The sequence below is a fragment of the Mustela nivalis genome (genome assembly GCF_964662115.1).
Source record: "Mustela nivalis genome assembly, chromosome: 18".
In the NCBI taxonomy this organism is placed as follows: Eukaryota; Metazoa; Chordata; class Mammalia; order Carnivora; family Mustelidae; genus Mustela; species Mustela nivalis.
The window spans coordinates 48,960,635-48,973,566 of NC_139037.1; the positions used below are offsets into that span (position 1 = coordinate 48,960,635).

The 12,932-nt window shown below is 60.0% G+C and overlaps 2 protein-coding genes across 2 annotated transcripts; one reads left to right on the forward strand and one right to left on the reverse strand.

The window, feature by feature from the left end:
* The first annotated feature begins 849 nt into the window (after positions 1 to 849).
* ZNF784 (zinc finger protein 784) lies at positions 850 to 4,109 on the forward strand. The gene is made up of 2 exons (XM_082709723.1): positions 850 to 986; positions 2,186 to 4,109. Exons 1-2 carry the CDS (start codon positions 885 to 887, stop codon positions 3,080 to 3,082), a joined length of 999 nt encoding a protein of 332 aa, XP_082565849.1. The 5' UTR covers positions 850 to 884; the 3' UTR covers positions 3,083 to 4,109.
* A 2,004-nt stretch (positions 4,110 to 6,113) lies between these two features.
* ZNF865 (zinc finger protein 865) lies at positions 6,114 to 12,932 on the reverse strand. Its single transcript, XM_082709722.1, has 3 exons — positions 12,647 to 12,932; positions 12,347 to 12,414; positions 6,114 to 9,796 (listed from the first exon to the last, which is right to left on the reverse strand). Exon 3 carries the CDS (start codon positions 9,767 to 9,769, stop codon positions 6,581 to 6,583), a length of 3,189 nt encoding a protein of 1,062 aa, XP_082565848.1. The 5' UTR covers positions 9,770 to 9,796; positions 12,347 to 12,414; positions 12,647 to 12,932; the 3' UTR covers positions 6,114 to 6,580.

The following is a 12,932-nucleotide window of genomic DNA, read 5'->3' on the forward strand; positions in this document are numbered from 1 at the left end:
CACAAAAATAAAAAGGGGAGGAGAAAACAGAATGTTAGACTGAAATTATATCACTAGAAAAATTTTAAAGTTTTTTTTTTAAAGATTTTATTTATTTGGCAAAGAGATCACAAGTAGGCAAGGTGGGGGGGAAGCAGGCTCCCTGCTGAGTAGAGAGCCCTACATGGGGCTCAATCACAGGACCCTGAGATCATGACCTGAGCCGAAGGCAGAGGCTTAACCCACTGAGCCACCCAGGTGCCACTAGAAAAATTTTAAGGTTCAGTTTTTTGTTTTGTTTTGTTTTGTTTATCTCTACAACCAATGTGGGACTTGAACTTAGGGGCCCAAGATCAGGAGTTACACGCTCTTCTGACTGAGTCAGCCAGGCACTCCTAATTGATTAGAAAAACAATTATTTCCTTAAAGGTTTTGTTTATTTACTAGAGAGAGAGAGCACGAGCAGAGGGGAAGGGCAGAGGGAGAGGGAGAAGCTGACTCCCTGTTGAGCACAGGGCTGAGTCCCAGGACCCGGGATCATGACGTGAGCCCTCAGGCGCCCTTATTACAAAAAGTTTACAGCATACACAACAACATCACACTTGGTTTACGCAGGGAATAAGAAAGACGCCTAGGAACACGAACAGAAGATACAAAGTCTAACCTCGGGCGAGGGCGGGGAAAGGGGTGCCGGGGCGCAGGCTGAATCCGGCCTGGCCGGGGCCATCTCCACACCCCACACGAGCTCCGCAGTCGTCAGCGCACAAGTGGGAAGAAACTCGGCCCTCCCCTCCGGCTGGCGGGGCGCGGCCGCCGCAGGGCCACGCCCCTGCCCGCCCGTGTGCGCCTGCGCAGCGCCACTGACGGCGGCCCGAGCACCGCCCCCTCCCGCAGCTACCACGGGCATGGGGGCGGGGCCTGAGCACAAGATGGCTGCCGCGCGCCCGGAGCCCCCGAGTCCGAGCTCAGCGGCCCCGGAGCCGCGATCCCCGGAGACGCCGGACGTGGTGCGGGCGGGGAAGGGGCCTCGGCCGGGAACTCGAGGCGGGAGGAAGTCTCAGGGCAGGGGGCGGGGCAGGGGCGGGGCCTACAAGGGCTGGGCGGGAGAGGTATTTAGGGCTCAGGGTCTGGGGGTGGTGCTTCTCGGGGTGGCGAGGGGCGTGGCATAAGGAGGAGCCTATGAGAATGGAGGGCGGGGCCTGCTGGGGGCGGGGCTAGAGGAGGGGGTTGGGTGGAACTTCTGGGCGGGAGACGAGTCCAGGGAGAGACCTGAGATTGCGTTTGTGTAATGAGGGGGCGGGACCTCCCGAGGGGCGGGGTCTCAGAAATTCTGGGGCTAGTGGACTTGGGTGGAAGATTGGGAAGGTGACCCTGAACGGCAAGGGTGGGTAGTTACGGTCGCAAGACCCACGTTGGAGTGATTCTGCAAGAGTCTTAGTGACGTGTCCCGAATGCCTAAGGGAAGATTTTAGGGGGGGAGGGATGACTGCTCCAGGTGACTTTGGAACTTTCCCCACTCAGGACTGGAGAGTAACAACAAACATTTCCTGAGCTCCTACTTCAACTCAGTAGGTAGGGAGGTGAACCAAGCAGATAAGGACTGTATTCTCTTGGAGTTCACAGTCTAGAGGAGAGTCAATAAGATATTTATTGTGTTACATGCTATAAAGGAAATAGTGAGCTGATGGAGTCAGGGGGGTAAGGGGGGCTAAATTTAGATGAGAGAAGTCAGCTGTGTGCCGGCTTATATTTACACAGGGGTCAGAGAAAAGCGGCAGCCAGATCATGATGGGTATTATGATGACAGTTTTGGATCTTAAGTGCAGTTGAAGCCAATGGGAGGGTTTTGAGTGGGAAAATGATCCAATTTCCATTTTCAAAAGGTCATTCAGGCTGCTTTGGGGAGAGAGCAGGCATAGAAACAGGGGTTCTGCTCAGGAGGCTTTTTCAGTTGTCAAGCCAAGAAATAACTGGCTTCTAACTGGGGTAGAAGAGGGAAATGGCTGCATTTGTGATGTGCTTGGGATAGGTGTTGAAGTCTTGAGAGAGATACTGCAGAATCCCAGAGGATGGAGGGCAGGATCTGGAAGTTGAGGGGCCCAGTATGCTACAAAGGAGATGGGTGTTTAATAAGTGGGGCATGTTGGGGAGGCCCTGTGGGAGAGTCCACAGGCTCCTGGTTTTTTCTCCACCCTCCCCCCCCCAGGTCCTGGTGCCTGATGATGGCCGCCCCACCACACCCCCGAGTGACCTCATCGAGATCCAGGTGGTGAAGGTGACAGACACCACGCTGGTGCCTGAGCCCCCGGAGCCAGGTTCCCTCCACTGTGCCTTGTGCCCAGCTGCCTTCCGGCTGGTCTCTGAGCTTCTGTTCCACGAACATGGCCATCTGGCAGGGGCAGAGGGCGGTGGGCAGGGTGGGGACCCCAGCCGGTGTCATGTGTGTGGCCACAGCTGTCCGGGCCCCGCCAGCCTCCGTGCCCACTACAGCCTGCACACAGGGGAGCGGCCCTACCGCTGCCCCCTCTGCCCCCGGGCCTTCAAGGCCCTGGCGCCTCTGCTGCGGCACCAGCACCGACACGGGGTGGAGCCAAGGACCTCTCAGAGGCCTCTGGAGGTGGCTGCGTCTCGAGAACAGAGACCCGGGGTGCCCCAGGAGAGGTCGGAGGTGGTGATGGCGGCGGCGGCTGCGGGCGCTGCGGTGGGGAAGCCTTTCGCTTGCAGGTTCTGCGCCAAGCCTTTCCGCCGCTCCTCTGACATGCGCGACCACGAGCGGGTGCACACGGGCGAGCGGCCCTACCACTGCGGCATCTGCGGCAAGGGCTTCACGCAGTCCTCGGTGCTGAGCGGCCACGCGCGCATCCACACGGGGGAGCGCCCCTTCCGCTGCGCCCTGTGCGATCGCACTTTCAACAACTCCTCTAACTTCCGCAAGCACCAGCGCACCCACTTCCACGGGCCGGGCCCAGGGGTGGGAGTGGGGGACTCTGGCAGCCAGCAGGCCACAGGGACCGAGGGGCCAGGGAGTGGGTGTGGGCCAGGAAACACTCTGGAAGAAGGGCAAGGGGAAGGGGCCAAGGTGAAGGTGGAGGTCGACCAGTAGGCTGGGAGACCAGGGCTATGGGGGCAATGACACGGGGAGTAGGAGGCAGATTGCAGGGGAGGGGGAGGGTGGACAAGGAGGCAGGAGAGGGGATATTGGGGGAGAAGTGACAAGAGCTAACGGAGATGGCCATGAGCAGCTAGTGTGGGAGAACACAGGGAGACCCAGTTTTGGGACCCCCACAAACCCAGACAGCACCTCCATGAGACTCAGAAAGGCAGAAACACCACCGGGTGGATGCCCAGCTAAGTATGAGGACCATGGGCTGGATGTCACTGCCCAATCGGCCTGCTCGTTGGGTGTACTCGTGCAAGACACAGCTTGTCCCCACAGAGCCTGGGCACTAATGGAGGGAGCCAGGGTTAAATGGAAGGGGCAGAACCAGGGTCTGCCCTGGTGTCTCTGGGCTAGCCCGTCATCTACAGAACCCTGGACTATTTTGGGGCCTAGGGTGGGCCGGATGGAATCTTTTGCCTACCTCACTGGATTGCACTGAACCTGGGATGCCTACCCACCCTCAGGCAGAAGACGCCCACCAGGTCCTCCGTAAAGAGACTCTGGGATCCCATCACCTCGAAGCTAGAGGGTCCCCATGTCCTAGCCAAGAGCACTGAAGCCTCAAGGATGTAAGCCTGACCGTAAGGATCTTGACTCCAAAAGCTGCTCCCGGCTCCCATGGTGGTCCCTCCTTAACCCACCGACTCTGAAGCCACAAAAAAATTCCGGACAGCAAACAACCACCTAATCTCCCCCTCATAAGGCTTTAGGTTCGGAGCCCATGGCTCCCAGAGCTACAAAATAGCCTCAGATTTCTCTGATTTCCTCCACTCCCGATCGGAAGCAAACAGCTTAATGCCTGACCCAAGGCTACCCCCAAGGGCGGGCTGAGAGATGGCAGCATGGTGGGCTGGCCTGTGTATGGCGGGTGTGGGATGAACTGAGTCACTGCGGTGGGCGCGAGAGGAGGACCTGGGAGCTGGAGGTGGGGCGCCTCCAGTTCTACTATTAAAGGACTTTCTGAAGGGTCTCTCTCTGTCAGTCTTGTGTTGGAGGGTGGAGGTAGAGGGTCTACACTGTAGTCTTGCCACGAAGAGGGAACTGCAGCCTCTCTCCAAAACTGCTTTCTCATCTTTAGCTCTCTACTCAGAGATGTTATGTGGTTCAGCTGTGGCAGCAGGTTTAGGGAAGCTTGGCAAAATGAAGGGACTCGTGTGACCAGTACACCTATCAGGAAGGGAGAGCTCCAGATCGGCACACCTTCCTGCTCACCCAACACCTCCCAAAGGATATCCCTTAGGCAGGTCAGAACACCAGCAGAAGTCAGTTTCCTCCAAAGAAACACCTGCATTTCCTATCATTGGCATCACCACCCAAGCTAGAGACCTGAGCAAGTTCCTGAAGCCTTCCTCGTGCACTCATCTAATCCCTATCATCAGCCCTTTCCCACTGTTGGGCCAATTCAGTATCTTTGGAATCTGAACATTTTCCATCATCAGTACTCTTGTAGGCCAAGCCAACACCGGCCTCCCATTTGGGTGACTACCCAGCAGCACCATCTCCAGTCTCCATATGACAGCCTCATAGACTCACGGCTCCTTGTGGCTTTGAGAAAGGATTCAGGCATAAATGCCTACAGGAGCTGGGTGGCTGGATGCAAGGGGGAAAGCCCAGCGCCGGTGAGGGGACACGGGCCAACGGGCACTTTGGCTCAGAGCTGAGCTTCGAGGTGGGGCAGGAGTTGGTGGGAGATTGGAGAGTGTGTGCTCAATCTGAAGATGACAATGGTTACCCAGCTTTGGGAGAGTGCAGGCTGGGTTGCTAGATCTTGCAAAATTTTCAGATGTTCCATTAGTTAATTATGCAAAATCTTTTGATTTCCCAATGTTGGCAACTAAGTCAAACTTTATTATTATTTTTTAAATGCATGGGCTAAACGAAGGCTGTCAGTGGTCTGTATCCAGCAGCTGCCGGCCTCCGGCCCTCAGCATCATCCAAGCTTCACGATTTGGAATCCAAAGCCCTTCAGGATCCAGCATCGCATGCCTCAGCCTCTCGGGCCACACTCAGCTTTGAGGTTCTCAGTCGGGTTTAGTTAGACACACTAAATCCTCCACCTAGAGTTCTTTGCCCATGTCACCTGGCAGGCTTCTGTGGCTTTTGTTACTGTTCAAGTATCACTTCCTCCTCCAGGAAGCCCCCAGCTCTAAGAAGGTGACTCCTCCATGCTCTCAGTGCCCAGTGATCATTCCATGTGCTTTTTATGGTACTGCCCCTGGGGACGCTGGCACCAGGTGTGTCTCATGCTGGGTCTTCAGCACTAGCCTGCATTGGTCACACTAGGCTGCTGCCCTTGTAGGGGCCAAGCCGGACCCGCCCAGGCAGTGCCCCTGAACCAGCTCTGTCTTCAAGTTTCAGTACCGAGAGCACCGTGAGCCCACACATTCCCAGTTCTCCCACGGATCTGCCAGGTGTCCTCAGAGCCGCTTTCTTTTCTAGGACCTCAGCCCCCTCTTCTGACAGATGGGAGAACTAAACGCACATTGAAGGGCACATGGCTGGCTGCTCCAACAATGGCAATGAGGGCTGTGGAAGGGCTTTTGAAGCGCCTCCAAATTATCCTGGAGGGACAGGTGCGGCGGGGGTTCTCTTCCACCTTACTCGAGGGCAAGGAGCATGTCCGGTTTGTGTGTCCCCAGTGTCCAGTGAAAGACCCAGCCAACAGGGGCCTCGGGAAACGCTGGCCAAGCAAACAACTGCCGAAAACATCTCGAAGGGGAGGAGTCTGGATACGCTGTCGGTTTCTGAGAACAAAACTTACCTGTCTTGTTCATCTCCCTCTGCTCAAGGTGCAGACTACAGCTTGGGTATGATAAATCCTCAACAATTCCCAGCTGAACGAGGCAAAGCAGAAAGCGTGAGCACGAGGAGGAGGGTGTTTGGGGAATCAAAAACCCTGGGAGACAAAATTTCTCAACCTTCCGTTTGTCAGTGTTTAATCCTCTCCCTGGGATGCAAGAAAGGACTGCAGCAGCCCTGTTGGTAAGATTTATTTTTCTCCGCTCTGTACAAGCCGCGTCTGCCCCCCGCCCCCACCCCCACAATCCAAAGGAGCACCCAGTCCCCTTCTGCCCTCCCGGCTCTGCTCATACTCCACCTTCCAGCCAGATCCCAAAGGAATGAGGAGGGGCAGCTCAGACCCACATCCTCCACCAAAGCTTATTGGGGGACAGAATGAGGAAGGTTACAAAACAGGGGTTGGGCGGAGGATCAAGTTCAGTGGCTGGCAGGGTGAGAGGAGGGCCAGACAGGTCCAGGATGGGAGCGATCCAGTCTTGAATCTGTAGGGCATGGGCCGTAAGGGAGGCTAGTCTGTCTGAAGTCCTGAAGGATGGCCGGGGCAACAGCGAGGAGGAGTAAGAATCTGATCAGCAGCTGGGGAGGGGTGAGTGTGGGAGGGGACATCTGATTGGAGCCGCGAAGGGAACCCCTCCCTCCTGGTCAGGCGTCCTTTCCCGCCAAGGTGCCCGCCCCTGCCCCAGGACCCCCCAGGCCCTCAGCTTTGTGGGCCAGCCGGTGTTTCTTGAGGCCGTAGGTGTTGGCGAAGCCCTCGCCACAGGAGGAGCAGCGGAAGGGCCGGCCGCCCTGGTGGGCCGCCAGGTGCTTACGGAAGTAGCCAGGGTCTTTGAAGGCCTTGAGGCAGGCCGGGCAGCGGAGCTCGGGCCGCGGCGGCTCGTGGGCGCGCTGGTGGCGCAGCACTGAGCTCAGGTAGAAGAAGCCCTTCCCGCAGTGCTCGCAGCGGTAGGCGCGTTCCCCCAGGTGCAGCCGCTGGTGCTCCAGCAGGTTGGAACGGTAGCGGAAGGTCTTGCCGCAGGCGCCGCAGCGCTGGGGCCGGGCCACGGCGTGCAGCCGCCGATGCTCCGCCAGGCTGGAGGACTGCGCGAAGCGCTTGGCGCAGACGCCGCACTTGAAGGCGCGCTCGCCGGTGTGCACCACACGATGCTGCCGCAGGTACCAGGAGCGCAGGAAGCCTCGGCCACACACCCCGCACCGGTAGGGCCGCTGCTCCGTGTGGCAGCGCTGGTGGCGCATCAGCAGGGCCGCCTCCCAGAAGCGCTTGCCACACACCGGGCAGCGGAAGCCCCTCTTCTGCCGGTGGCTGCGGCGGTGCAGGAGCAGGTCGTAGGCCCCCGCAAAGCTCTGGCCGCAGAGGCCACAGCCTAGGGTCCGCCGCACCAGGTGCACGTACTTGTGAGTCACCAGGCCCAGGAAATGCTTGAAGCTCTGGCCACACGTGGCACAGCTGAAGCGCTCAGGGCCTGAACTGGCCCCCCCACTGCCCCCAGCCACCGCTGTCCCGCTGGCATCGTCAGCCCCGGACACCCCGGCCAGTGCAGCCACAGCCGCCCCGACCTCTCCCGCCAGGCCGTTGTCCAGCACACTGGCCGCATCGGCGCTGCCGGAGCCATCCTGGGGCTGGGGGCCGCCGGGTGCTGGCGGGAGCAGGCGCTCGGGGGCTGCCTGGTGGACCAGCTTGTGCCACATGAGATTCTCAATGAAGCCGAAGGTCTTGCCGCACGCGTCACAGCCATAAGGCTTCTCTGCCATGTGAGCCTCCTTGTGGCTCATCACGTGGAAGAGGTCGGGGAAGTGCTCGCCGCAGTCCGAGCAGGCATAGCTCAGTGCATCGGCGGCCCCCGCAGAGGTGGCCGAGGCACCTGGCCCACAGGCCCCTGGCGTGCCCTGGGTGGCCGGGAGGCCAGCAGCCCCGGCTAGGGCGCAGGGCAGCTGGAGCCGGTGCACCTGGCGGTGGCGGGTGAGGCTCTGTGGGTAGCCAAAGACTTTGCCGCAGAGCTCACACTTGTAGGGCCGCTCACGGGTGTGCACCACGTGGTGCTTGCTCAGGTGGAAGGACTCCCGGAAGCGCTTCCCGCACACGGGGCACTGGTGGGGCTTCTCGCCTGTGTGGATGCGCTCGTGGCGCTTCAGAGTCTCGCGCCGCCCAAAGCCCCGTCCGCAGATGCCGCAGCAGAAGGTCTTTCCAGGCACGCTGGCGCCGGAGCCCCCGGCCCCGCTGGTCCCGGCCCCGCCGAGCAGCAGCGGGTGTGCCCCCAGCAGCGGGACCGGCACGGCGCCGTAGACCACTGCCGCCGCGGCTGCCGCGGCCTTCTCGCTGTCCGTGGCCTGAGGGTCGGGGGGCAGGAGGTAGGGGCCCGCAGGGAAGGCCGGCGGGGGCTGCGGGACCGAGGCCGCGGCGTCCTTGGGCGCGTCAGGGGCGGCGGGCGGGGCGTGCGCCGCCTTGTGCCGGAGCAGGCTCTGGGGCGCAGAGTAGGATTTGCCGCACAGGTCACAGGGGTACATGGGCCGAGGCCCCGCTGCGCCGGCACCCGCGTGCGCCGCCTGGTGCTTGAGCAGGTAGGCGGCGTCGCGGAAGGCCTTCCCGCAGACGCCGCACGGCAGGCGCAGGAGGTCCGCCGAGTGCGTCTTCACGTGCCGCTTGAGGCTCTCCCTGCGGTTGAAGCTCTTACTGCACACGGAGCAGGAAAAGGGCTTCTCGCCGGTGTGGATGATCTGGTGCTGGTGCAGGTGGCTGGGCTTCTTGAAGACCTTCCAGCAGAGCGGGCAGGCAAATGGGCCCTCGCCGCCCCCCGCTGCGGGAGGGGGCACGCCCACCCCGGCAGGGGCACCGGTCCCTTCCGCAGCAGTGGCGGCCCCAGTTGCAGCTCCAGCGGCGGAGGCGGCAGCGGCTGGGGGCGGCGCGGGCGGGCCGGAGGACACCGGGGTGGGGGCGGCGGTGGGGGGCGCGCCGGCTACTGGCGCGGGCAGGCCCAGCGGCGGGAGTGGTGCCCCCGGCTGCGGCGGGCCCCCGGCGGCCGGCGGCACGTCCTTGTGGCAGCGGCGGTGGCGGATGAGGCTGGAGACGTGGTTGTATGTGCGGCCGCACACGCCGCACTCGTACGGCCGCTCCCCCGAGTGCACCAGCATGTGCTGGACCAGGTGCGAGGACTGCTTGAAGGACTTCTGGCACACACCACACGGGAAGCGTCGCTCCATCAGATACTTGAGCCTGCGGAAGTAGCCCTTGTCGTCCTTGCTCGGGTCGCAGGCTGCCCCCGTAGCAGGTCCCGGTGGGGTCTGGGAGGGGGCTGGAAGAGGCCCTGGTGTGCCGGTGGGGGACGCCAGCCCTGGTGTCACCCCCGGCCCGGAGGCGGGCCCTCCTCGTTTCAGGTTCCCAAAAAGGTGCTGGTGTCCAGAGAGGTCGACGATGCCCCACTGCGGGGCAGGGAAGGCAGCATCAAATAGGGGGGGCGGGGGAGGCCCGAAGGTGGGTGGCAGGGGCGGGTCGGGCTTCTTGGCCTGGGAGGAAGAGGAGGAAGAGGACGACGACGACGACGACGAGGATGACGACGAAGACGGCGCCTCCGCCTTGGGTTTGAAGGTGGACTGGGGCGGATAGTCGTACTGGGGCGGAGGGGGCTGGGGCGGGGGCTGGGGCGGCGGCCCGGGGGCGCAGGGCAGCGCAGCCACCGCCTTGGCGTGCTCCCCGTAGAGCTCCATGGGCTCAAAGCGCTGGTGGTTGAGGAACTCCAGAAAGTCGAAGGGGTAGCTCTGGAAGTGAACCCCGTCCTCGCCCCCTATGCCGCTGCCCCCACCACCCCCAGCGGCACTGCCTGCTGCGTTTGCCTCCATCTTGGGCGGGGTGGGCGACGGGAGACCCTGCAGAGAAGAGGATGGGGTTGAGCAAACAGGTCCGAGCGCACCAGCTGTGGGCGCTGGAGGAACGTGGCCAAGCGCTGGGGCACACTCCATCTTCCAGCCTTGTCTTTCTCCTGCCCTGTCCCTACACCCCAAAGGGTGGGCTCCTCTGCAGCTGCGGCAGCCGCCTCCTTTCTGTTTCCTCTTTGCTCCTCCTCCCCCATCCCTTCCATTTTCCCCTTGTTTCTGAGGTCTTCACACATTCTTTCTACCTCTCCCTAGCCCCATCCCCAGGGCTTCCTGCAGACCCTCAGCTCCCCACCCCCAATCTTGTTCTCCTGGCATCACTGGCCTTTGGTCACAGACCGCAGGCAAACTCTCTGGCCTCAGCACTGTGCCCTATCCTCTTCTCCAAAACACACACATGAGCCCTGCCTTCAATCCCCTCAAGTTTTAATTCTATAAAATGATAATAAAAGAAGGTGGCCTCTGGAGCCAGAATGCGAGGCCGACTCTGAGCCCCACCACACCGCAGCTGGGTGACCACAGGCAAGTGTCTGAACCCCTCTGTGCCTGGCTTTCCTCATCTACAAATGAGAGGTGACAAAGCACATCCCTCCCTCCCAAGGCTAATGGGGGCATCCAACCAGCACACCCAGGCATGGCCTTCGGGCGGAAGCTCCAGGCACCACACGGGCCCTGGGAAAGTGGAGGGCATTCTACAGAGACCACTCTCGCTGCCGCTAGTGGTGACAGGAAGTCCCAACAAACCAAGACAACGGGAATGAAATCAGTATCGAGGGGCCTGTTCTTTTACTACAAGGTGGGACGTAGAGTATGTTTACCTGGAGGAAACAAGTTACAGCAGGAGGACAGGCGGTGAGAGGGAAGGCAGCCTGACACAGCGAAAAATACATGCACCCTGCACCTGGGCAGACCCGCATTCAAGGCCCACTCCTTCCCCATCCACATTTTCTCCATTTCCAAAAGGGGCAGCAATCCCTGAGGCTGCCAGGGACTCAAGGGAGCTCACCTAGGATGTAAGGAAACACTTAGCTTTCAGTCCCCAGAACTATCTGTACCTTCAGGCCATCACACACCTGGGAAGAGCTGGACAGCAGGCGCCCGAGGAGCACAGTTCCTGTCCTCACCCCCCGCGGGGGCAGGGAGGGTCCCTGCCTCTCCTGCCATGGCAGTCACTCTCTGGGCACCTCCTCTACCGGACTTTTCATTCCAGATGGCAGCTGTCCATGTCTGCATCCCCTACTCACACCTGAACCTCAGCTCCTACGATTAATTTTAAACCTGAGCCACGCAGGGGCTGGGGAACGCCTCCACCAAGTCGGTGCAGACCCAGTGGAGAGAAGGGCCCCCAATGTGGTATGCTTCGTGGCCATAATCCCTGGCCCCCAGGGGCCTGGCTCTGTGCCCAGCCTACAGAAGGGGTCTGTGGCGACTACCACGGCCAGGGCCCATCAGCCCCCATCCATCCGGTTGGCTCTCTCCCCCAACAGGTGAAAGGTGAGTGTCTCCTCCACTCCCCTCGCCAAGAAGTCGATATTTTTAGCATCTAGCTCTGGGTGTCCTTGGACGAGACTCAATTGCCCATGCCCTTCACACCCCCTCTAGTTCATCTGATCTCCAGAAGGAACAAAGGCAAGGCTGGAGTGGTCGTGGAGGCCTGTGGGTGACACCTAAATCCAGGAGACCAGGCTAGGCAGTCCCGGTGGGCACAGAGCAGCACGCGGTAGAATGGAAGGGGTGGGGAGCCAAGTGTCTTAGGAAAGAAGCCACCGCCTCAGCTCACCTCCCCCCAGAGTACATATTATTAAGAGGCAATGTTGCCTGGGCATTTCCTATAGGTCCAATGTGTTCCAAGCCCACTACACATGCTAACTCAATCTCCACAAACCTGTGAGACTATGACATAGGAACTACTGTTATCCCCATTCGATAATGGGGATATTACACAAAAGCACAGACAAGTCAAGAGACTTGCCCAAGGTCACAGAGCAAGCCTGTGGCTCGACACACCCCCTTCCCCTCACAGGGTTGTTTTTCCAGGTTGCTAAGGTGGACAAAGGTGGGGTGCAGCTGTGGGGGCAGGAGCCGTATTTGGGGGTGTTCTCTAGGTTATGAGAGGTTATGCCAGGGGCTGGGAGGGAGGGAAAGGGGGTCACCGTCTCGAACAGATGGAGCAGCGATGTGATGAGACTGTTCCCCAGATCTCAAGGTTCCGACCTGTGCCTGTCTGCTTTGGGTCTCTGCTCAGATGTCACGCCCACCCTGTCCTCCCTAACACTGCGTCTTGCAGCACTTTCCAGCACTGTCCTTGCCGTGACCTGCTGAGTATATTTCCTTCACCTCGTGTTTACCAAAAAGGATGCGGATTTGGCCTGTCTTGTTCACCGCTGTGGCCCCCCAGCACCAAGCACATCACCCAGCACGGCACGGTTGCTTGGTAAGTATTTGCCGATATGTGGGAACTAAACACACCCTCTGAAGTCACCAGTGGTTCCACAGAGAAATCTCAGGGAACCCCAGGGGAGTAAAAATGAAAACACAACCTACCAAAACTTCGTGAAGATGCAGCTAAAGCAGGGCCCAGAGGTAAACTGCTAGCCTCTATTCGTAAACGCCTGTTGAATAAGCGAAGGGAGGAGACTGAGCTGCCTAGAACTCCCTGAGGAAGGGAGGGGGGCAGTTAGCAGAGATGGAGGTGACATGGTGGGGTGGTCCCCAGAAGAGGGAATTCGAAGGGCAGGGATGTTCTAAGGAGCATCCGACCCAAGGGCCAGTGGAAAAATACCCAAGAGTGGCGGCTATGAGGAGCAGGTAGTAGTACTGGGGGGCAGAACCACTCAGGCTCACCGTATTTCCACTGGTCAACAGGAGGCATTTCCTCTCCAAGCCCTCAATTAGTGTCTAAGGAGTGGCGAGTCATGGGAGGATTTTGTGTGGAGAGCATCATGACTGGGGGTCGGGGGGGGAGCCCCCGCAGTCCTAATTAGAATGGCTATGTTTACTGTTCAACTTGTCTGAGCTGTAGCATCACCCTGAGGCCTCACAGTGGTCCCGCACTACTGCTGGGGCCACTTTCTAAGTGGGGAAACTGGCAGGGGGGTGATTTCCCCAAGGTCACGCAATCAGTAAAGGG